The sequence below is a fragment of the Terrapene carolina genome, unplaced genomic scaffold (assembly GCF_002925995.2).
Source record: "Terrapene carolina triunguis isolate 2854851 unplaced genomic scaffold, T_m_triunguis-2.0 Scaffold173, whole genome shotgun sequence".
NCBI classification, from domain to species: Eukaryota; Metazoa; Chordata; order Testudines; family Emydidae; genus Terrapene; species Terrapene triunguis.
Window position 1 is genome coordinate 588,140 of NW_020664524.1, and position 22,806 is coordinate 610,945.

The 22,806-nt window shown below is 49.3% G+C and overlaps 2 protein-coding genes and 1 pseudogene across 2 annotated transcripts in view; all 3 read right to left on the reverse strand.

Annotated features, from left to right (window-relative positions):
• LOC112104765 (UDP-glucuronosyltransferase 1-6-like) overlaps nt 1–22,806 on the reverse strand; it is a 106,325-nt gene that overhangs the window by 54,504 nt on the left and 29,015 nt on the right. The gene's annotated exons all lie outside the window — the stretch shown is intronic.
• LOC113406974 (UDP-glucuronosyltransferase 1-6-like) lies at nt 1,402–10,097 on the reverse strand. Its single transcript, XM_026653941.2, has 2 exons — nt 9,178–10,097; nt 1,402–1,449 (listed from the first exon to the last, which is right to left on the reverse strand). The coding sequence occupies exons 1-2, from the start codon at nt 10,039–10,041 to the stop codon at nt 1,402–1,404; spliced, it is 912 nt and encodes a 303-aa protein (XP_026509726.1). The 5' UTR covers nt 10,042–10,097.
• Nucleotides 10,978–14,836, reverse strand: LOC112123066 (annotated as a pseudogene).

Genomic DNA, 22,806 nt, shown 5'->3' on the forward strand with positions numbered 1-22,806 from the left:
AAAATTTTCTTACTCAGGCTGTGATTTCATCAGATCTCCTAAGCTGGTTAGGTTGGCCCATATCAATATTTGAAAAGAGAACCTCCAAAGAACACCCAGGTTACTGAAGGAAGAGAAACACAGGAACTGGTGACATGAAGTAATAAGATGAAATAATTTATTCCAGTCCCATTAAACATCTAGTTCACCACAAGCTGACCTATGCGCATTTTTCCTTAGTATTTTTATTGGTAAAAGATTTTTGTTTTTTGTTTAGTAGACTACATTCCAACCAAATGATTAAACACATAACAGATTCTAACTATGTTTTGGCCTATCTTTCTGCCCCAATTAACTTGTTTTTCTTTGCATTTATGTTAGAGGGTCTCTTCAAGATGATTTTTCCTTGCTTTCTTATAACACCAAAGGTTGTTGGGTTTTTTAGTTCTTAAAATCTATATATTTTTAAAAAGCATTTAAAGACCTCCAATTGCATATTCATATCCAGTCACTGGTCTTTAGGGCAAATGCATAATAAAGATGCTTTCATAGGGTGTAACTGATCAGAGTGAAGAAATACCATATATAATTCATAATTACAGTGCTATTAATATGGACTGCGACGTTACTGTGCAACAGACTGCAATGTTACTGTGTAATAGAGTAAGTTCTGCCTGACAATGAGTATCCACTTAGCTGAAGTCTGTGACGAGATACTGCAGAACATGGGTATGATAGAATAATTCTGGTCTCTTGGGCCCCAGCACTGCAATGGAATCTGCTAGCATGGACCATTGTGCCCTTGAAGCATCCCATTGATTTAATGGGACTTCCCACAGGTTGATGGGTCTCTGCTTGTAATTCACATTACCGTGCCTTGCTCAGTACAACTTATGTCTGGGACACAGATCCAACTCTTACAAACTTATATGGAATTTGTGAAGCTGTTTAATGGTCCATGGACATTCAGTAAGTTTTTTTAAACTGAAGGAACATGGTTGTTTCAGTCCAGGGCTTCAGGCAAGAGCCATTCCTCTACCTGTGATGTCAAGCACATTCCTAGCTCTGTATTATAAAGAGTGGGCAAGGTACTGCCTGGACTATAACCCTTTTGCACTGGCAGAGCAGTATATTAGGGATGTGAAGTTGTCCTGTCTGAGCAGCTGGGGATTCCCTTTACATATGTATAAAATACAATAGGAAAGTGAGGGGAGGAAGCTACTTTTGATAGCTTTTTTTATTATGGAAGCAAAATCCCATGTGATGTAAAACCAGGCTCATGTCACACCATTGCTGGGGCATGCTGGAAGCACAGCCTTTGTCCCAACCCCTCTCCAAAAGTGCACTGAGAAGAGCTCTAGCACATCTGAGTCCCTGGCCCAGTGCTGTGTTTTGAGGAGCACTCAATGGAATAGAGGGGACTCACTTCGTCCCATAGTGATCCAGCATTTTAAATTTACCAGCACAAACCTGAAACAGATCAGACAAGAAGGAAAGCCTAACGAACACTTCTGTATCTCTTCAGACAATAGACAAGTGTTAGAACCTTTCAAGGCTGGATGATGACACGTTTCATCAGTCAGTAGAGAAATGCAGTGTTCAGCACACACAAAGTGACCCTACACAATTGACCTTTCCATGAGTAAATAGATTGCACCAGTTGTTCCCTGGATGTGGAATACAAGGAAGAGTGACTTTGCAATTCAAAGAAAGCCAGGCATATGCTTCATATATAGTTCCCCCTTAACACTCAGTCTTGGTTGGTTTTCCTAGTGCAAAGCTTATAAGGTCATCTCCTGACATTGCTTTTAGATACTGCAGTTGTAAATGAGGAGTTCTGTACATGAAATGGTGGCAAGATATGATGCAAAGGTAAATATATGTAACCCCCAAGGAGATTACATAGATTCCTGGAGCTCTGTCTGCTGGCAGCTCAGGGAGGAGGAGCCAAGGCAAACTCAGAGTCTGCCCGGCAACCAATAGGGAGTGAGATGCCCCTCCCAGGGAGTTCAGGAGAGGGGAGAAGCCATTTTGGGAGAGGCTGGAGCCAGCCAGGGCAAGGGCAGGACTGGTTGTGTGGGGAGCTGGTGAGTCCCAGGCCTGCAAGCAGGGTTCCCCCTGAGAACTGGCCTCTAAGGACCTGACAGCCGATCCCTCACCTGGGTTTTCTTTCCCCACGGATGAGTCCCAATTGGTAGCGTTTGCTGAGAAATTTCCCCAGCCAGGCTGGGTTCACCCCCAGCTCCCTAGGTGAGACTAGTCACCACATGGTCCGCTCTGCTAGTCCAGGGAAGCTGCCTGCGGAGTGTGTGACTGGAGGCTGGGCTAGGAGGCTACAGTTTGGATGTTAGGGTAGTTGTATAATCTGCACCTTGAGCCCTGCACCCCTTTGTGGTGAGGGGAAATCCTGGGACCAACGCAGCCTGATTCCTGCTTGAGGAGGATCCCTGACAGCAGACAGCAGTCCCTCTGCAGTGACTGAAGAGTCCAGCGTCATCTTCAAACCTGAAGATCACTTCATGGAGTTCGTGAGTGCGCCGTCTTTTAGTTAGTTAGTCAGGGAATTTGTTTTGGGGACCCCCTACTCCTGAACTGTGTCCTCAGGCCAGGGAGTGAGGGTTTGAGGATTTTATCACCTGCTGCTTATTATACCTGTGGAGGGATTCACCACCTCCTTCCACTTGTGGGTCCTTTGGGCTGTACTGAACCCAGTCAGCCACACGGCTAAACCACTGCAGAGAATTTTATAGGTCATCAAGGGCCCCAGCAAAGTACGCGTACCAACAGGACACTAATTTTACACTTGTTACATCAAGTCATGGGTATTTTCAGTGTGGGCACCGGTGACCCTAAAAATCTGTTTCACCCTGTTATGTTGTATTTGTTGCCTGTTTAATATAATTATTGTGTTTGAATATATTTTTATGTGTTGTGTTATTTCTTGGAAGTCTCCAACTATCTGGCAAGTAAGTGGGGATTACTCTGTAGTTAGAATTTTCCGCCCAAGCTGCCCTGGTGACCCTGCCAGGAAGGAGCGAGGGGGGTGGAGGCACCGCCAAATAATTTCATAGAAAAAAAAAGAAAAAAGATTCACCCTGCTGAGTGGGTGGCGGGGTCCAAAAGAACCCAGACCTGTCCATCAAAACCTGTAAGCAGATTGCCATTAAAGGAGGTAACCAGGTGGAGAGGGGCGCTACATATATTTTTCATACTGTTCAGAGGTCTGTCTTTTAAAAGAGATTTCCCATCACATTCAGATTCTCAGTGCAAAAATTTCCAAGATAGACAAGAGAACACAACAGGAGTTAACTCAGATTAAAAAGGTACAGTAAAGAGATTACCAGAATCAGAGAAATAAAGTGAGCTGGGAAGAGAGCTCCAGAAAGAACAGAGCAATGCAGAGATGGCTCCAAATTTGAATGCTGCTCTCCCAGAACCCTGAGAAAGTTGTGATTCAGATGCAAGTCTACCTTGTAAACCTGCAACTCTTAGCCACCTCTGGAAAAAAATCACCTATTTATGCAGAAAATATTCAAGAGGGATAGAGGAGGAGCTATTTGGAATTATGGGCAATTATTCAGCAGTCCTAATAAAAAGGAGATCAAACTCAGTGCACTGGGAAGAGGCTGCTTTCCCACTCTTTTGATGGAAATGGATCTATATTTTTAGATTGGATAAGAAATAGGGGATCTTTGCTCTTTCCCCTGAGCCAAAAGGTTAAGGTACAAAGTACTCACATCAACACTCTATAGAATGTAAAGGATAAACAGGCTACCAAAGGCAGATTATCCTTTCAACTTTCCCTTTGCATTTGGAATACCACAGCTGGCCTGGGACTCTCAAACGCAAAGTGCTATCTCCACAAGCACACAAAGCAGAGCCATGCAGCTCCATCTTGTTTAAATCACTTCAGAAGGAGCCATTTGTTCGAACTTTATCAAAGTCCTTAAAAAGGAACTGTTCTTAGGAGCAGACTAATAAATTCAGCACGTAGGTAGATGCTATGTTGGATGTATGGCTGGTGTGTCATCTCAGCACATCAGGGGCACAGTGAGTTTCTGTTTAGTGGAACACAGAGAGGAGGGCTGTCAGGGAGACTGGTTAAGACCCTGGTGTAGATTAAATGAGACTCGAGGCTCAAAGGCAAAAAAGAATCTGGCCCAGGGTTGAATATACAGTTACTATGCTTCATACCACAGGGATACCTACAAATGAAATACAAGGTAGGAACTGCAAAAATCAACCTACAAAGCAATGCTACATCTAAGCAAAGCCCTTCAAATTTACTCTCTGAAAGGTGAGTAGCAGTGTCTGGTTCCATAAAAGTTTGGTTACGGTCCTCAAAAATAACAGTGGGCAAGAGCCTCTCCTGTAGACAAGTTGCACTGGGTGGGGCCCTATGGAGTGGGGAGGAGCTACTGTAAGGGTATGACTGGACTGCAATGATTGGGTGTGATTGCATTTAGAGCCGGCGCTAGGCATAAGCAGATGAAGGCTATGTTTACACTACAGCCCATGTCGGGATCATTTATGTCACTCAGGGGGATGAATAAGTCACCCCCCTGTATGACATAAGTTACACTGACATAAGCGATCATAGAATCATAGAATATCAGGATTGGAAGGGACCTCAGGAGGTCATCTAGTCCAACCCCCTGCTCAAAGCAGGACCAATCCCCAACTAAATCATCTGAGCCAGATCTCAGTTACAGAGGCTTTTCACCAGCAGGGAGCTCCCGTATACCAGGGGGATTTTCTCCAAGCCATTTGTGGCCACTTTGTGCCAACTCTTTGGCACTCCAGTTCCTTCAAGCTTCCTCGCCTCCACCAGCTTTGCACCTCTCTTGAAGCTGCAGCCACGGGGTTCCTTCTCTGAGCCCCCTGCTTCTGGGACCCACCACAGGAGTTAACTCCACTCCAGTGTGGCTTTGCTCTCTAGGGCTCAGCCTGTCTCAGTCCTTTCTCCCCAGCTGCCTACTAGCAGCCCTTTACAGACCCAGATGTAGTCCTCTTTAATTAGCTGGATTGGGGTCACATGCTCCAGTCCAGGGGAGCTGGGTTTAAGGTTGACAACTTTGTAATATTTAAAAACTGGATGCTCCAGCAGGAATGCCAGAACCTTCCCCACCCCACCTCTTCCCCCTTAGGCCCAGCCTCTGCTCCAACTCTTCCCCACCAAGGTCCCGCCCCTGCACCGCTTCTTCCCCCTGAGGCCCAGCCTCTTCCCCCAAGGCCACTTGCTCTTCTTCTCCCTTTCTCCAATTACTCGCTGCTCTTCCCCTCTCCTCTACCCCCATTGGGAGGGACTTGCCTGTGGAGCTGGGGCTGGGAGCTGCAGCGGCCCGATGCAGGTAAGAGGCAGCCCCGGGTGAGTAGGGGTTGGCGGGGGTGAAGACCCAGGGCCGGTGCAACCACTAGGCGAACTAGGCAGTGGCCTAGGGCGGCAAGTGGTTGGGGGCGCCCAGGGCTGTCCTTAGGCATAGGCAGCTGGGTAGGGCACCTGAAAATTTGGGGCACCACTGGGTCTTAGTGTCCACCCTACTGGTTTTCCTATCCCTGTTCTGACCCTTCCTGTCGGCTCTGAGTCTTCCTGGGAAGGGGATCTAGTAGTTAAAAGAGAAACAGTCTCTGGCCTGCCAGACCTATTAGCACAACACTGAAACTGTTAAAGAGCCATTCAAGGGGTAATGAAGACATTTAACAGGCATTTGCCAACCCCCAGGTATCTACTGTCAGTTTCTGAATGTACTGACAAAAACAGTTGTGCATGACTGTAATATTTACTCAGAACATGTCAGTCTACAGGACCTTAGTTTAAAATTTGCTTTAAAAATATTTCATTAGTGAGTTGGTGAAGATTATAAAATCACATCTCTAAAAAAATCCTTGCATAGATTTTTAGTGCACAGTCATCTTTAGCCTTAAATGCTTGGATCTTCAGACATATGGTTTTTTAAATAAATTCTTCAAAAGACCCCCCTTATCTAAAATACACATTTTAATTACTATAGTAAAAAAAAACCTACTTCCAAAGTCTTCGGCCTGGTCCACACTACCCCCCTACTTCGGACTAAGGTACGCAAATTCAGCTACGTTAATAACGTAGCTGAATTCGAAGTACCTTAGTCCGAACTTACCGCGGGTCCAGACGCTGCAGGCAGGCTCCCCCGTCGATGCCGCGTACTCCTCTCGCCGAGCTGGAGTACCGGCGTCGACGGCGAGCACTTCCGGGATCGATCCCAGAACATCGATTGCCTGCCGTCGGACCCGGAGGTAAGTGTAGACGTACCCTTCCTGTCCTTTCTGTCCATCCATTTCTCCCTTCACCCCCTCTCCCCCCTCCCCCCTTTCCCCCCCCCCACTGAAGGAAGCAACAGCACTTTGCTTCCAGATAGCTGGACAAAGAGTTTCCCTTTCTTTACTTCTGACTATCTGATGAACTAGTTTTAAGCAAAATCAGTACCTTAGTAAGATATAAAAACCTTTGTTATGCCTAAAATCTTTGGAAACATATTTTTTAAAGTTGGTGAAATTTCATAAACATGTGTATTGTTATGGAGATATCACACAGTAAATTAGTGTTCCCTTTTTCTAAAAGCAATGAACATTGTTATGAACACACTAAACCTCTGTGACTGATTAATTTAAAATAATGTCTGTTTCAGTGAGTTAAATATGTAGTAATCTGGAATGAGTACATTTAAGAGTACATTTAAAATATAAAATCAGCTTAGAAATACTGATTAAGAAAATGTAAAACAGAAGTGCTGCATCATGTATTCCATAATATTTAATGTTGTGTTCAGCAAGACAGCTGACTCGCCCTTACTACAAAGTTTTTGCAAATAAATGTCTGACAAACTTCAGGGCATATCAAAAAACCTGTGACTGACATTTTTTATTGCCAAATTTAGTGCTTTTAATTAGGTACCTTCTGCATGTCCATTCTGCATGAGGGAGAGGGTACAGGGGTCTCTGTGGGGAACTGTGACTCTGCGCCACATGAGGCAGGCCGGGCGTCTTGTTATTGCCGGACTGCAAGCTCAGGCTGCCGTCGGGCATAGGGGCACCAATTTAATAATACTGCATAGGGCCCCATAAATCCTAAGGACGGCCCTGGGGGCGCCAAAAAGTGGTGCCCTGGCTCAGCAGGGGGAGCCGCCTTCCGGAGGCACCGAAGAGCCAGAATGTCCTGCTTGCGGCGGCGGCGAGCCCCAGCCATGGAGGAGCGGGCGCGGCGCAGGGGGGCAGGAGCCCTGCAAAGGCGGCGGCGCCGCTAGCAGGGAGCAGTCGCGCCCCCCACCCCTCCTGCCCAGGCTGCGGCCTGGCACCTCCCCGGGGGGCTCCTGCAGGCTGCAGCAGATGCATGCGGGCAGAGGCCCCCGTGCGCCCCCCAGCTTCTCCTTCACCACGCTCGGGCTCTGCGGCTCCTGGGCATGTGAGCTGCCACCGGGGCGCGGGGCCCTGAGCCTGCTCCGGGAGGGGCAGCGGTGGCAGTGGTGGCTCACACTCCCGGGAGCCGCAGAGCCCGAGCGTGGCAAGGCGGAAGCTGGGGGGGCTCATGGGGACCTCTGCCCGCATGCATCTGCTACAGGAGCCCCCAGAAGGCAGCTCCTCCCTGCCGAGCTGCTGCAGCGGCCCAAGACCGGCAAAGCCAGTGAGTGGACTTGGGGTGGGGGCTGCCGAGGTGGGGTGGGAAGGGCTCACGGGGGGGCTGTGCACCCTCCAGGGTAGTTCAGGGTGCGGGGAAGGGGGAACCTGGTCTGGGGAGCAGCCCCTGGGCACGGCTGGCCCCTGGGCAGGCTAGCCCCTGGGGTCTATATAGGCTCGTTGGGATTTGCCCCTCAATGAACCGATGTTGGGTGGGGAGGGCACAAGGTGGAAGTTTCGCCTAGGGTGCAAAATATCCTTGCACCGGCCCTGTGAAGACCTTGTGCCTGCCTGCCTTTGCCGCCCACAGGAACCGGACTTTAGATGTCTGGTAAGTACATCTGACCAGACACTGTCATGTCCCCTTTCCAACCGGCCTTTCCGGTCAAAAACTGGACTGCTGGCCACCCTAGCTGGGCTCAGTCTATCCACAGAGACCAGTTATCCTGAAACACCCTCCAATCTCACACTGGGATACACACAGACACATTCTCAAACAAGAATAAGGAGACAGTGTTGAAAGGAACAAATCAGAAAGAAAGTGTGATCAACAGAGACAGAAAAGAGCTGAGAGTGTTGGCTGGAGAGTGTTTAAGTTAAACTGGAAGAAAGGAACTTGACCCTGTGAAAGGAAGAGGCGGTGGAGTGACAGCTGAGGAGGGAGCTGGATTCAAGGGGAGTTTCTTATGATGGGGAGGACCAAAGCAGACCTGCATTGTGAGGGAAAGGAACAGGAGCAGAGTCAGAGGTTGAGGAGGAGGAGTCATAGAATCATAGAATATCAGGGTTGGAGGGACCTCAGAAGGTCATCTAGTCCAACCCCCGACGGGATTATAGGAGAAGGGATGACAATGGTACAAGTTTGATCAGGAGGTGGAGGAAATGGTCTCACTGGGGCAGGTGGAAGGGCTGACCCACCACTTCTGCTGACACAACATTCCAGACAGCTGTGGACTTTCACTTTCTTTGAGCATGTTCCTTTTTGAAAATTACAAATGTCAGTTACAAAGTCTGGTTTAATTTACAACAGAGAAAATCTCTGGCCAGTTAATGTCAATGGCCTGTCTCCAGATTTACACTGCTGCACAACAGCGGACTTTGGCTCACCTACTTTTCAGCAAAGCCTGCATTTTGTTTGGTAATATTGCTTAGACTTTTAATTTATGTTAAGGCAATACAGTTTGCCACTAGAAAGAGAAAATCATTTGGAATCTGATTCACATTCAATGCAGGCAGCATCCTATTTTGTATTTTGTGTGGAGAGCCAGGGAGGAGGGTGTGTAAATTAAGCACATTACAATGAGGTATAATGCTCATTGCTCATCTACAGGGCCGCGCGGGGGGGGGAAGTGGGGCAATCTGCCCCGGGCCCCAAAGGGGCCCACACGAGAATATAGTATTGCAACTTTTTTTTATGGAAGGGGCCCCCGAAATTGCTTTGCCCCAGGCCCCCTGAATCCTCTGGGCAGCCCTGCTCATCTACAGCTTTTTCCACAGAAAAAATATCAAAATGAAAGTGCAAACACAAAACAGAATCACTGGACATACCTGAGATAGGTTCTTCCCCTCCTCACAGTTTAAGCCTCCGATGAAGACCATGTTGGGCATCACTGGTTTGGGATACTCAAACACGAAATCGTATCTCAGTAGCCATATGGAGCCATTTCTGTAAAGTGTTGGTAAGTGCACATCTCTCTGGAGAAACTTTGATGCAATGTCTTGGTATTTGGTATACAAATCCTTAAACAGTGATGTCTCTAAAGAGCTAACCAGTAGGTTTACCACTCGCTGGGAAAAAGTCATGTGGTCTGTGTGACTAGTATAGCATCTTGGGACATAGGAAACAGGGTTTGGAGATTTACAGATTGCATGCTCTAAACTGCATGGAAATCCACGAAAGAAGTACACGGAAGGGATGGACAGATATTCTGCCAGGATCACCCCACATGGCAATGCTGGGTCTGTGAAGAGTGCATCAAATTTATTCTCTTCCAAGTATCCTATGATTTCTCTGTTCTGCAGCAGGCTGTCACAGTTGTGAAAAAACATGTTAATGACGTACATGACGTTCCGGTATTCCGCAAGAATAGTGTAAGGAAAAGAGACCTCACGAAAGAGACTGTTAGCAAATTTACTAAAAGTCTGGTCAAGATCTTCTTGGGTGTAAGGCACAGCATATGTTTTCCTTGTGTAATGCTCTGTTTCTTTCAAGAGTAAATTGACTTCGGGAGCAAGCACTACTATTTCATGCCCTTTCTCACCGAGTTTCTCCACTACTGCACGCATGCTGAGCCAGTGACTTCCATCTTGTGGTATCACCAACACCTTGCCACTTTCAGCAAAGTTGTAGGAAGTTAATAAAAGAAGAAACCCTGATGCAAATTGGTAAAGTTGATGAAAAAGAAAAGCCATCTCAGTGGATGATAGAAAAAGTCTCCGTTACTGTACAGAGGTTTGAAACAACTTTTTATACTCTGGGAAACAACACCCACTTTTTGGCAGTACTTGCTTGTTCTCATGTGAACTAAATTGGCATTTTGTTCTTTCAGCATTTGTTAATCATTAGCTTTGAAAGATCTGCAGTATGTTAACTTTTATGAATACGTTTACAACTGACAAAAGTAGTGGTGAAGACCGAAAAGACAGGTAAACCAGTTTGGGTCAAATGAGAACTGACCAAAACTGTTGCCCCAAACCTGAGATGAACCTGCTCTCACAGCACTTTACTAACATTAATACTTGATGTCTCTCAACACTCCTAAAAGCAAGAAAATACCATCCACATATTGCAGATAGAGAAACAGAGCACAGAGATTAAGGGGCAAATTCTGTCCTTTCTTCCAGGGGCACATAAAAGTCCTGCCATTGTACTGCTGGTGAGGAGGATGAGTCTGTTCTAAATAGGTTTTTATTCCACACTCATAACCGCAGTATCTGAACACCGTCCAGTGGTGCATTAAGCAATATGACTACATATCTGCCAATCTGATAGATCTGGAGACCTTGCCTGGGTGGAGTATATAAAACAATAGTCACAGGAGTCTGAACCCTGTCGCATAACAACAGTATTGCCCTTTCTTGCCCTTATCCAGACCACATGGCTGAGGCCAGGAAAATCATGTCCAGTTTCTTAACAGAACTCCTATGGAGCCACACATCACAATATCCCATAAGTTAGAGGACTCTCCTGGGAGGTGGCAGATCCCTGCTCAAATACTTTCTCCCCAGCAGGTGGAGGGGGAACTTGAACTAGAGGTCTCTAACCACTGAGCTAGAAGGGAGGTTGTTTTCCCCTGTCCCCCCCAGCAGGCAGCCCCTGAGCACATGTACTGGATCAGGCCAAGCATGTCACATAATCTTGGAATGGAAAAAGAAGAGATTAAAGTAGAATCAGTGATGATCTGCATTCAAAAGCTATTTTCAGTTTTAAAAGGTTAGTGACTGGCTGCACCAAACATCCGACCACGTTTTGCTCATTTTGGCTTCATATTGAGGCAACTATTACCCCTTCAATTAAGAAATCTTCACGGTCTTTAAATCTCATTGATAACTGTTGGATAGCTTGACATGAGCTGGCAGCCTAAGCTCTTAGTAAAGCGAAAAGAATGTACCCAAGTCTAGCTCTAAAAGCTACACTATCCAACTTCCCCTCCCCAAGGGAATATTAATTGCTGTAATTGTAAGAGTCAGTAAACACTGAAAATTGAGAAATCATTAGTTTTCTAAAGATAAAATGACCCTGGAATGAAACGAGAAACAGCTTTAAGAGGAAGAAGAAAAAAAAATTGGAAGCTGTGAGGAGACTATGAAAGCAATAGAGGTGGATGCCCTAATTTTTCTCCCGACAGTGGGACCATCCACAGTTACATTTGACTAGAACAGTAGGGATACAAAACTTTATTCTACAGCCAGAAGGCAAGCATTAACTGAGGGGTTTGATTATTTTCTTTTGGAACAGATTTTGGTTTCACATTTGTTTAAATTTTGTGTTACATTGGATATTATAAACAAAAAAGTCAAAATGGAAACAAAACATTTCAATCCATCTAATTTTTTTTTTCAGAATTGTCTTTCATGGCGAATTAACACTTTTGGTTTCGTTCCTGACTGAAATAAAAACAAATTTCAAAATATCAAATTCCTCCACAAAACAGAATTTCCATTCCCTGCACAGCTCTGTTATTCCATTATTGTCCACTACTAGGTTTCTTGCAGTATCCTCTAAAGCATCTTACACTAAGGGTAGGTCTACACTTACCTCCGGGTCCGGCGGTAAGCAATCGATCTTCTGGGATCGATCCCGGAAGTGCTCGCCGTCGACGCCGGTACTCCAGCTCGGCGAGAGGAGTACGCAGCATCGATGGGGGAGCCTGCCTGCCACGTCTGGACCCGCGGTAAGTTCGAACTAAGGTACTTCGACTTCAGCTACGTTATTAACGTAGCTGAAGTTGCGTACCTTAGTTCAAAGTGGGGGGTTAGTGTGGATCAGGCCCTAAGAGATGTGATACTGGATTAGAAGGACTGTTGATCTGATTCAGTGTGGCAATCCCCAGAGCTTATATGCAAGAAATGGGAGGATGTTAAATTGCATTCCTTTTCACTATACAGCTTACCCTGGATTCAGTCCAGGGTCTATGTTGTTAGCTGCTCTTGGAGATTCTGCTGGCAGAAAGTCTGCCACTACAGGCAGGCAGACAGACAGCAGCAGCTTCCCCTTTATTGACCCTCTCACAAAATGGGTGGGGCTAGCTACAGAAAGCTGTGGCCAGGGAGATTGGGGCCCCTGCAGATTCAGTGCATCCCCTGAGCAGTGCCACATGGCAGGACTACTTTTTAAGCCCTAACTAGCACTTAGAAGTGTTCCACTTCAGCAGAAGCCTTTTAGTATGTGGCTGGTGGCACCACTGTCTGTCCTCCCTCAAGGCAATCTCCCCTGGAGCCCAGGAAGGTGCAATTTATACCTTGATCCAGCTTGTGCTAACGGAGTTGCCCCATGTCTGCGCTAATTCCTGCAGGCATGAAAAAGGCTTTGAAAACCATGGTAAACTCCCCCACAAATAACACATACGTCTGTAGTTCCCCTCGCCTCCATCCTACTTTTCAATGTAAAAAATTCTTTGTGTTCTTATAGTGGCTTTCATCAGAATATTTCAGACAATAAGAGACTCTCACACAAGTGTTTTACAAACATGTGATCCAGTCTTAGGCCAGTCCTGTGAGGTGGGTACTGATACCTATTTTACAGATGGCAAAACTGAGGAATGGTGACTGATCATTTATACATTCAATAATACAACTCTTTCTTTTGAGGAGGCGTTGTGTGTATCCTGTTGTGCCTCTCCCTCTCATCCTACAACTGCTTCCAGTGCTGAAAACGTCATTCAGATAATCATTTGTCCTAACTGTTCCGATTTGGACAAAACAGTCCTAAGTTTTGGTACTGAGTCCTGGCTCCCAAACCTGTGACTGGGGGAAACACTTTTAACCTGCAGTTCTCTGCTGTGGACCATAGAGGCTATTGCTATCAAACAGTTACCTTTTAATATAATTAACATCTAATGTAGGAAAGGTTGGCTGGCTTAGTGCAAAACATGTTCCTCTACCATCTTTGGCTTTGCACTGGGCCTCCGTGCGTTTATGATCACACCTGCCACACTAAATGCACAATATATTGCAAAAAGAATGGAACACTTTCATAGTTGGGCCTGTCATGTGACAGGCAGGAACAAGGAACACACAAAGCCATGAGTGTGTTTCTAATGGCATCCTGCAGCGAAGATCCCCTCCTATAGACTTATTTCTTGCAGCAGGGAATGGTGAGGGGCTCTTTCAGCCCTAAGGCCTTCTTTGGTAGTTGACAATTCAGTTTCAGAACTGTCAGCCAACTTCAGTTCCAGTGCTGGGGGAGCCTAGAAGGCTGCTTTGTCCCTTTCCTGTGTGTCTGGCTGTCACTCAGTCAGGAAGCCCCTGCTCCCAAAACAGGAATGTTGGGTAATACCCCTGCAGTATATGGGCACTGACCAGAGATTGCCTCCCACCCACCTAAGGATGGAAGAAGCTTGGCTGGACTTCACACTCCTGAGTGCCCATGTCATGATTTGGCCCAGTATTGATAAAGGGCAAACAGAATGTACATACCTGAGACAGGTGCTTTGACTCAGCACAGTTTCATCCACCAACAAAGATCATATTGGGCATCACTTGCCTGGGATACTCGAATACAAAGTCTAGTCTCATTAGCCAAACAGAGCCTTGATCTAAGGGCAGGTCTTCACTACGGGGGGGGGGGGGGGTCGATTTAAGATACGCAAATTCAGCTACGCAAATAGCGTAGCTGAATTCGACGTATCGCAGCCGACTTACCCCGCTGTAAGGACGGCGGCAAAATCGACCTCCGTGGCTTCCCGTCGACGGCGCTTACTCCCACCTCCGCTGGTGGAGTAAGAGCGTCGATTTGGGGATCGATTGTCGCGTCCCGACGAGACGCGATAATTCGATCCCCGAGAGGTCGATTTCTACCCGCCGATTCAGGCGGGTAGTGTAGACCTAGCCTCAGAGATTATGCAGTCACTTCTTTCTGAAGAAACTCAGAAGCCAGTTGTTCAAATGGCAAATAGAGAGCAATACAAGCTCGCAGTGCCAGTGTGCTGTGTAGCAGGTTCTGCACACGCTGGGTAAAGGTCATGTGGTCTGTGTTGCTAGTAAACATTCCTGGGACATAAGAATGTGGACTTGGACACTGAGTTGCCTTGGATCTTAAGTCACATGGAAATCCACGTAAGAAGAACACAGAAGGGAGAGACAGATACTCAGCAACTACTGTCCCGCATATGCCAACTGGCTTTGTGAGGATGGCATCAAATTGACTTTCTTCGAGATATCGAATCAGTTCTTTGTTGCTCAACAAACTCTTGCAGCTTTGGAAAAGCATCTGGAATGCTAGTGCTAGACTTTCATATAGTGAAATAACAACATTTAAAAAAGGTTGCTCAACAAAGCGATCTTTACCAAAAGTCTCCATTAGTGCATCCACATGTTCATCTTTGTAAGGCACTGGATAGGTCTTAATTGTGAAATTCTTGCCTGATTTCAAAAACAGATTAGTTTCTGGTGCCACAAGGACTATTTCGTGCCCATTCTGATGGAGCTTCTCCACGATAAGACGCATGCTCAGCCAGGCACTTCCGTCCATAGGCATCACCAACAGCTTCCCCCCTTCAGCAAAGCCCACAAATATTAACAGCGGAAGAAACTTTATCATGGGTGGATAAAGAGATCTAATCCCAGGAGCTATCTCAGTGTAAGAAAAACAAAACATTCTGCTAAGAAAGTTCTGAATGCAGAAACTGAAACGAAGAGCTGCAGAGTCCCCCCCGGCTGCCGCTTTGATTTGCTTGCATTGCTGTGAAATGGTGTTAGCTTCTCGGGTCAATGTTTACTGTTTTACAATTAAACAACAGTTTCCAGGAAGCACTTTATAAGCAATAACCCTTTCAAATGGGAGATTATTGGCCTCAAGGTAGAAGCTTCACCTTATATGGGTCTGCGTAAATTTAATGAATAACTATCTTCTCTCTTTTCCACATGATCTGTTCATGGGCGGCGAGTTCTATGGGCCCGTGGTGCCTGGGCACCAGGAGTATCCCTGGCCCGGGGCCCGGCTCCAGCAATGTTTGAGGCCGGGTCTCTCCCTCGGCCCCGCTTTCCGCCCCAGGAACCCCCACCCCGCGCATCCCCCGGGCCATTTAAAACAGCCCGGGGGCCCCACTCACCACCGGCAGCGCAGCGGAGCTGAGCGGCTTCCTGCCTGCTCGCTCCATGTGGCTGCCGGCCCCTCCCTGCAGCCCCTGGGCGGGGTGGGTCTGTGTCCTGCCCCAAGCGCCCCTGTGGCCAATAGGAAGCTGCGGGGGCAGTGCCTGGGGGGAGAAGCACATGGAGACTCCCGGCCTGCCCTGCCTAGGAGCCCCAGGTAAGCACCGCACCCCACTAACCCCTCCCAGAGCCTGCCCCCCCTCCTGCCCTCCAACTCCCTCCCAGAGCCTGCACCCAATCCCTCTGCACCCCCTCCATCCCCCAAACTCCTTCCCAGAGCCTGCACCCCCCCTCTGCCCCCAAACTCCCTCACAGAGCCTGCATCCCTTCCCTCTGCACCCCCTCCCACCCCCAAACTCCCTCCCAGAGCCTGCACCCCCTCCCTCTGCACCCCTTCCATCCACAAGTTCCTTCCCAGAGCCTGCATCCAAACTCAGTCCCAGCGCCTGCACCCCCACCCCCTTCCCACACAAACCATCCTGCCCCCAAACTCCCTCCCAGAGCCTGTACCCCTCACCCCCTCCTACATCCCCACCCCTTGCCCAAGCCCAGAACCTACACCCAAACTCCGTTCCAGAGCCTGCACCCCCTCCCTCCGCACCCCCTCCTGTCCCCAAATTCCCTCCCAGAGCCTGCACCCCCACCCCCAGCCCAGAGCCAGCACCCACACTCCGTCCCAGAGCCTGCACTCCAACCCCCTTCCCATACACCCTCTCCTGCTCCCAAACTCCCTCCCAGAGCCTGCACCCCAGCCCTCTGCACTCCCTCCCAGAGCCTGCACCCAAACTCCCTCCCAGAGCCTGCACCCCTCATCCTCCCTACACCCCCACCCCTTGCCCAATCCCAGAGCCTACAGCCAAACTCCATCCCAGAGCCTGCACCCCTCACCCCCTCCTGCACCCCCAGAGCCTGCACCCAGCACCCAAACTCCATCCCAGAGCCTGCATCCCAGACTCCCTCCCCCACCCAAACTCCCTCCCAGAGCCCAACCTCTCACCCGTCCTGCACCCCAATCCCCTGCCCCAGCCCAGGGCCTGCACCCCAGACCTCCTCCCCCCACTCAAACTCACTCCCAGAGCCTTAGGCAGGTGGGGGGGGGCGGAGTTTGGGGGGGGCAGGTTCTAGGCGCCACCAAAATTTCTACAAACCTGTAACCCTGTATCTTTTAGCTATGCCACAGTTAGGTAGTTTCAAGATCACTGCAGCTAACTTTCTTTTCCCCATAGTCCTTCTAAACATTCTCCTTTTGTAAAGCTAGACCAGGGGAAACACACTATGAACCTATAGTATGATAACCCAATTCCAATTTGATTTTTTGTGCGTCTTGAACGTTATGGGCCAGAGTTTCAGCAGCTGTAAATTGCCATAGTTTCACTGAAGTCAGTTTACACCAGCTGAGTATTGGCTTTTTGAAAATTTGGATAGCTAAGGGCTGGTCTACACTGCCGACCTAAAAGGCTTTTAAAATCAACGCCTGTACTCCACTTTGGCGAGAAGAGTAGCGCTCGAGTCAACCTTCCCGGGTCAAATTAGGGGTAGTGTAGACACAGCACAATGTAATTTGATGGGTTTGGCCTCCAGGAGGTGTCCCAGAGTGCTCCAATGTGACCGCTCTGGACAGCACTTTCAACTCCACTGCACTTCAGCCAGGTACACAGGAAAAGCCGTGGGAACTTTTGAATTTCATTTCCTGTTTGATCAGTGTGGAGAGCTCACCACCACAGCTGACCATGCCTGCCCACGTCCGCAAACGCACTCCAGTGTGGAGCATACAGGAGACTGGATCTGATTGCTGTGTGGGGAGAAGAGTCTGTGCAGGCAGAGCTCCGAACCAGCAGAAGAAATGCTGACATCTATGCCAAAATCATACAGGACATGGGGGACAAAGGCTACACCAGGGACACACAGCAGTGCCGTGGGAAAATAAAGGAGCTCTGGCAAGCGTACCAGAAGACAAGGGAGATGAATAGTCACTCTGGTGCTGAGCCACAGACATTCCGCTTCTATGAGCAGCTGCATGCGATTCTAGGTGGGGAGCCCACCAGTACCCCAACACTCTCCGTGGATACCTCCCAGGGGCCTCAGGCAGCCATGGGCAACAACGAGGAGGACATTGTTGATGAGGAAGAGGAGGAGAATGTGCAGCAGGCAAGCGGAGGATCCATTCTCCCCGACAGCCAGGACCTTTTCCTAACTCTGGAGCCACTCCCCTCCCAGGACCTACTGTTGCGGGACTGTGATGCGGGGGAAGGCACCTCTGGTGAGTGCACACTTGTAATAACACTACAGGGGTTAAATGCAGTTGTGGGTAATGCTTAATTTGAGGTAAACAATTGGGATACAATGGCGGCCAGTCCAGCTACGCAAAGGATGCTCCCCGGAAAAGCCTTTTTATGTGCCAAGAGTTTCCACACCAAAAAATGTCCCCGGGTGAGCCCTGACACCACCTACTCTTTTGTGTGTGCTTACCATGCCGGCCTGCAAACCGAAATCTGCTGCCAGTGCTCTGCCATGTGGTGTACCTTACTGGTAGGTGCTTCTTTTAGAAGACAAAATGTGGCCGTGTACCTCAGGGAATGTATTTACTGCTGTGAAGTGTTTCATTCATTGCAGGAGTTAACCTTTTGTTTTCAACAATGTATGTTTTTCCTTGCAGCTGCAACGTTGTCTGTGGGCGCTTCCTCCACACCAGCACAAAGGCTGTCCCAGATTAGAAGGTGAAAAAAGCGGACAAGGGAAGACATGTTCTGTTGTTTGATGCATTCCTCTGAGACTGACAGGGCCCAGCTGAATGCATGGAGGCTTACACTGTCGAAGAGCATGCACACCGACCAAGAGGGCAGGAAAGCATGCAGGGAATAGGGTGACCAGATCACCCAGGTCAAATATCGGGACGCGGGGGGGCAGGGCAAAAAACAACAACAAAAAACCAACAACCCCCCCTCCTCTCCCTCCACAAGCGCTGGAGGGAGGCCCCGGAGACGCAGGGGGAGCATGAGGCCATGGTGAGTGAGAGCCGGCCTGGCCCCGAGCGCAGGCAGGACTCAGTCAGGCGGTAGGGAGAGTAGGGGGGCGGCCCATGGGGCCAGGCGGCGGCTGTTCTCCCCCCCCTGGGCAGCGGGACTCGGGAGCAGCCACTGCTGCAGCTCCCACTGCCGCGGGGGGAGGAAGCGGCCGATGGCCAAGCTCGGCGGCTGCGGCTCTGGCGCCCAGGCCCGAACCCCCCAAGCCCGGGCCTGTTGCGGGGACCCAGCAGCGCGCACGCTGCGCGTGCCCAGCCCCTGGCCAGTCGCGTCTGCCCAGCTGGTGCAATCCCGCGGCGGCCCCGGAGTGGGGGCAGCAGGCCCCAGCCCCCCCGTCCCGCTCGGGTCCCGCAGGGGAACGAACGGGGCTGGGCTGCCGATGCCTCCACCCCGGGGCCGCCGCGGGATTGCACCAGCTGGGCAGCAGCCCAGACGCGACTGGCCAGGGGCTGGGTGCAGCGTGCGCGCTGCTGGGTCCCCGCAACAGGCCCGGGCTCGGGGGGTTCGGACCCGGGCGCCAGAGCCGCAGCCGCCGAGCGCCACGTGCTTGGCCGCTTCCTCCCCCGCGGCAGTGGGAGCTGCAGCAGCGGCTGCTCCCGAGTCCGGCTGCCCAGGTGGGGAGAAGAGCCGCTGCCTGGCCCCGCGGGCCGCCCCCTCCTCTCCCTATCGCCCGACTGAGTCCTGCCTGCTCGGGGCCAGGCCGGACTCTCACTCACGGCCCCACGCTCCCCCTGCGTCTCTGGGGCCTCCCTCCAGCGCTTGTGGAGGGAGGAGGAATGGCGAATCTGGGGAAGAGGCGGGGATTTGGGGAGGGAGCCAATGGGGGAAGGAGGGGGCGGAGTCGGGGCGGGAGGGGGGTGCGAGCAGTTCTGGGCTCCGGAGCATTTGCTTGTTTGTCCAGTGTCCCGACCTAACATTGGTCGGGACGCGGGACAAACAAGCAAATATCGGGACAGTCCCGATAAAATCGGGACGTCTGGTCACCCTAGCAGGGAACAAGAGCGTAACATGCACGAGGAGATGTTGCGGCTTATGGGGGAGCAAACAGACATGTTGAGGCGTCTGTTCAGGTGCAGGAAAGGCAGCTAGACCTTAGAGTCCCACTGCACCCAATGATGAACCAGCTGCCCTCCTCACCAAGATCCATATCCTCCTTTCCCAGATGTCCTAGAATGTGTGTGGGGGGGAGGGGGTGAAGCTCCGTTATCCCTTGAACTCAACTCCAGGGGATGGTTCATGGAGCAGAAAGCTCTCATTCCCACGGCTTTGATTGCTAGACAGTGCAATTGTAATAAGCTACATGTCCTTGACCCTCCCCCACTGTGTTATCAGGCCCTTAGACCTGGGTTATCTTTGCTATTCATTGCTGGCTCTGTTCAGTGTTTGTTAGCATAATAAAAATGCATGAATAGAGGACAACAGGCTCTTTATTCACTGTGCACACTATCGGTGGTGGGGGTTTACTTTACAGGGCAGTACATGCGAAAAAGGGGGCAGGTTGGTAAAGAACAACACACAGAACTGTCACATCAGTGTTGGATCATTCATGAAACTGGTTTTCAAAGCCTCTCAGAGACACAGTGCGCCTCACTGCGCTCTTCTTATTGCGCTGGTGTTCAATTATGGTGCTCATAATTGGCAGCCAGGCAATCTGCCTCAACCCCCACCCCACCAGAAACTTTCCCCCCTTACTTTCACAGATATTATGTGGCACACAGCAAGCAGCAACAACAATGGGAATATTGCTTTCGCTGAGGGCTAACCTAGTGAGTAAACTGCACCAGTGCCCCTTTACGTCTAAAGGCACTTTCTATCACCATTCTGCACTTGCTCAGCCTATGGTTGAACTGCTCCTTACTGCTGTCCAGGCTGCCTGTGTATGGCTTCATGAGCCACGGGAGCAAGGGGTAGGCTGAGTCTCCAAGGATAACTATTAGCATTTCAATATCACCAATGGTAATTTTCTGGTCTGGGAAGAAAGTTCCTTCTTGCAGCTTTCTGAAGAGACTGGAGTTCCTAAAGATCATGTACTTTTCCCGACCATCCCACGTTGATTTCAGTGAAATGGTCCCTGTGATCCACTAGCGCTTGCAACACCATTGAGAAGTACTCCTTCCCATTTATGTACTCTTTGGCAAGATGGTCTGGTGCCAAGATAGGGATGTGCATTCCGTCTATCGCCCCACCACAGGTAGGGAACCCCATCGCAGCAAAGCCATCCACTATGTCGTGCACGTTTCCCAGAGTCACTACCCTTCTCAGCTGACGTGAATTGATTGCCCTGGCTACTTGGATCACAGCAGCCCGCATGGTAAATTTACCCACTCCAAACTGATTTCCGACTGACCGGTAGCAATCTGGCGTTGCAAGCTTCCACAGGGCTTTCGCCACTCACTTCTCAACTGTCAGAGCAGGTCTCATTTTGGTATTTCTGTGCTTCAGGGCTGGGGAAAGCAATTCGCAAAGTTCCACGAAAGAGGCCTTACGCATTTGAAAGTTATGCAGCCACTGCTCCTCATCCCATACCTGCATCACGATGTGGTCCCACCAGTCTGTGCTTGTTTCCCGGGCCCAGAAGTGGCAATCCACTGTGTCAATAAGCTCGGCTGCTGCTGCCAGCATGTGCAAATTGCTCCATTCCATGACTTCCAGTACAGCTATTTGCATGGCACCATATTCTTCCGTGCAGCGGATCCTGACTATGCTCTGCAAATACTGCAGGACGATGCGCAAGGTGTTTGTGACGCTCACAACAGCAGCGTACAGCTGAGCGGGGTCCATGCTTGCTGTGCTATGGCATCTGCACAAGTAACCCAGGCTTAGCCGCGAAAATGATTGTTTGCCATTGCTTTCAGGGATGGAGGAGCCAAGTGCATCATGGGAGGCTGACGATATGTACCCAAAACACCTTGTAAAAATATTTTTGTCCCATCAGGCATTGGGAACCTAACCCAGAATTCCAATCGGCAGCAGGAACTGTGGGCTAGCTGCCCACAGTGCATCGCTCCGTGAGTCAATGCTAGCCATGGTAGTGGGGATGCACTCCGCCGACGGAATGTGCATAGTGGGGACATAGAGCATCGATTTTGTAAAATCGGGATAAAGGTCGACTTTAATAAATTCAACCTAATTTCGTAATGTAGACAAGCCCTGAGATAGAAGAGCTATCAAAATAACTTCAGAGCAATCACACTCCAAGTGGAGGACTGAAGGTTTAAATCCCCCAAATGAGCAGTTAAACCAACTGATTTCATACCAGGGACGACTCGTGCCAGCTGATACTGAGGGGGTACAATGTTAAATGGGGGGTCATGTGACTGCTCCATGTGTCATCTCTGGGATGATACCAGACACCTCTGTGTTCTTGGGGAACCAGGGTGCAGTATCCAGCCTGACTCATGAAAGACACCCCCACCCCACCCCCAGCCTCTGCTTAAACCAAAACTCATCAGAGGAAAAAACTTGCAGAGAGCAGTGAAGGGTGTTGGGAGACACACCTAGACCCCTCCTGACAAGGGTAACAAGAGTAAGACATCTCCATTAGCATACAGAATGGAGAGCAGAGACAACTCCCCTAGCCTCATCTGCATGAAAGATGGGACAGGAAGACATCTCAATTTACATACAGAATGGAGAACAGAGAACCACACTGAATTCTGGGACCAGAAAAAGCAGGGAAGCACTGCATCATGGGAATCTCTGCTCCAGATGCTAATTAGCCTGCACACACCCAGCTCAGCAATTATCAGACCAATTCTAGTAATGAATCCTTAATTGATATCCAAATACTGAAGCAGCCTAGTTGCATTGTGAGCTCCCTGGAAGAAAACACCACCCATAGCCAAGAGTGATCAGCTCCTATTGTCTAGCCTAAAGAAAACCCTTGAGTCATCAGCTTACCTATAAACAAATCTAGTGTTCTCCCTTGAACAATGGTATTTTCTCTACAAAAATCCCTACTCACCCTCTAGTCAGGGTTCTGAAGCTTAGATCCAAACTATGCATCAGTTCCACTGGGACTCCATCTTCTCCTGACTAATCGTGCTGGGGGCTCTGCCTGTCTCCAGCACTCAGGACCCTCTGCTACCACTATCACCTGGGAACCCCGACGAGTTCAAGCCTCATGGAGTGGGTGAGATCCTCCCCTCTTTCTCTCTCTCTGTTTTCCTTTCTACCTTAGGTATTAACCTTTAATAATTTATGTTATGTTGGTTTAGCTCTCCTTGTGTAGGTTATCACTATTATTCAATAAATAACTTTATGGTTAAGTTGGTTGCTTCTCTCTCTCTTGCTGAACTTTACTCTTTTGTGTTTTTAGCTTCCCCCATTTACTCTGCAGCAA

What these genes read in the sequence shown, in the direction of transcription:
- LOC113406974 (XM_026653941.2), bottom strand. Translation starts at nt 10,041, where the DNA reads ATGGCTTTTCTTTTTCATCAACTTTACCAATTTGCATCAGGGTTTCTT. An exon ending in AGGGGAAGAACCTATCTCAG is followed by an intron (nt 1,450 to 9,177) that starts GTATGTCCAGTG and finishes GATCTGTTTCAG; the next exon opens with GTTTGTGCTGGTAAATTTAA.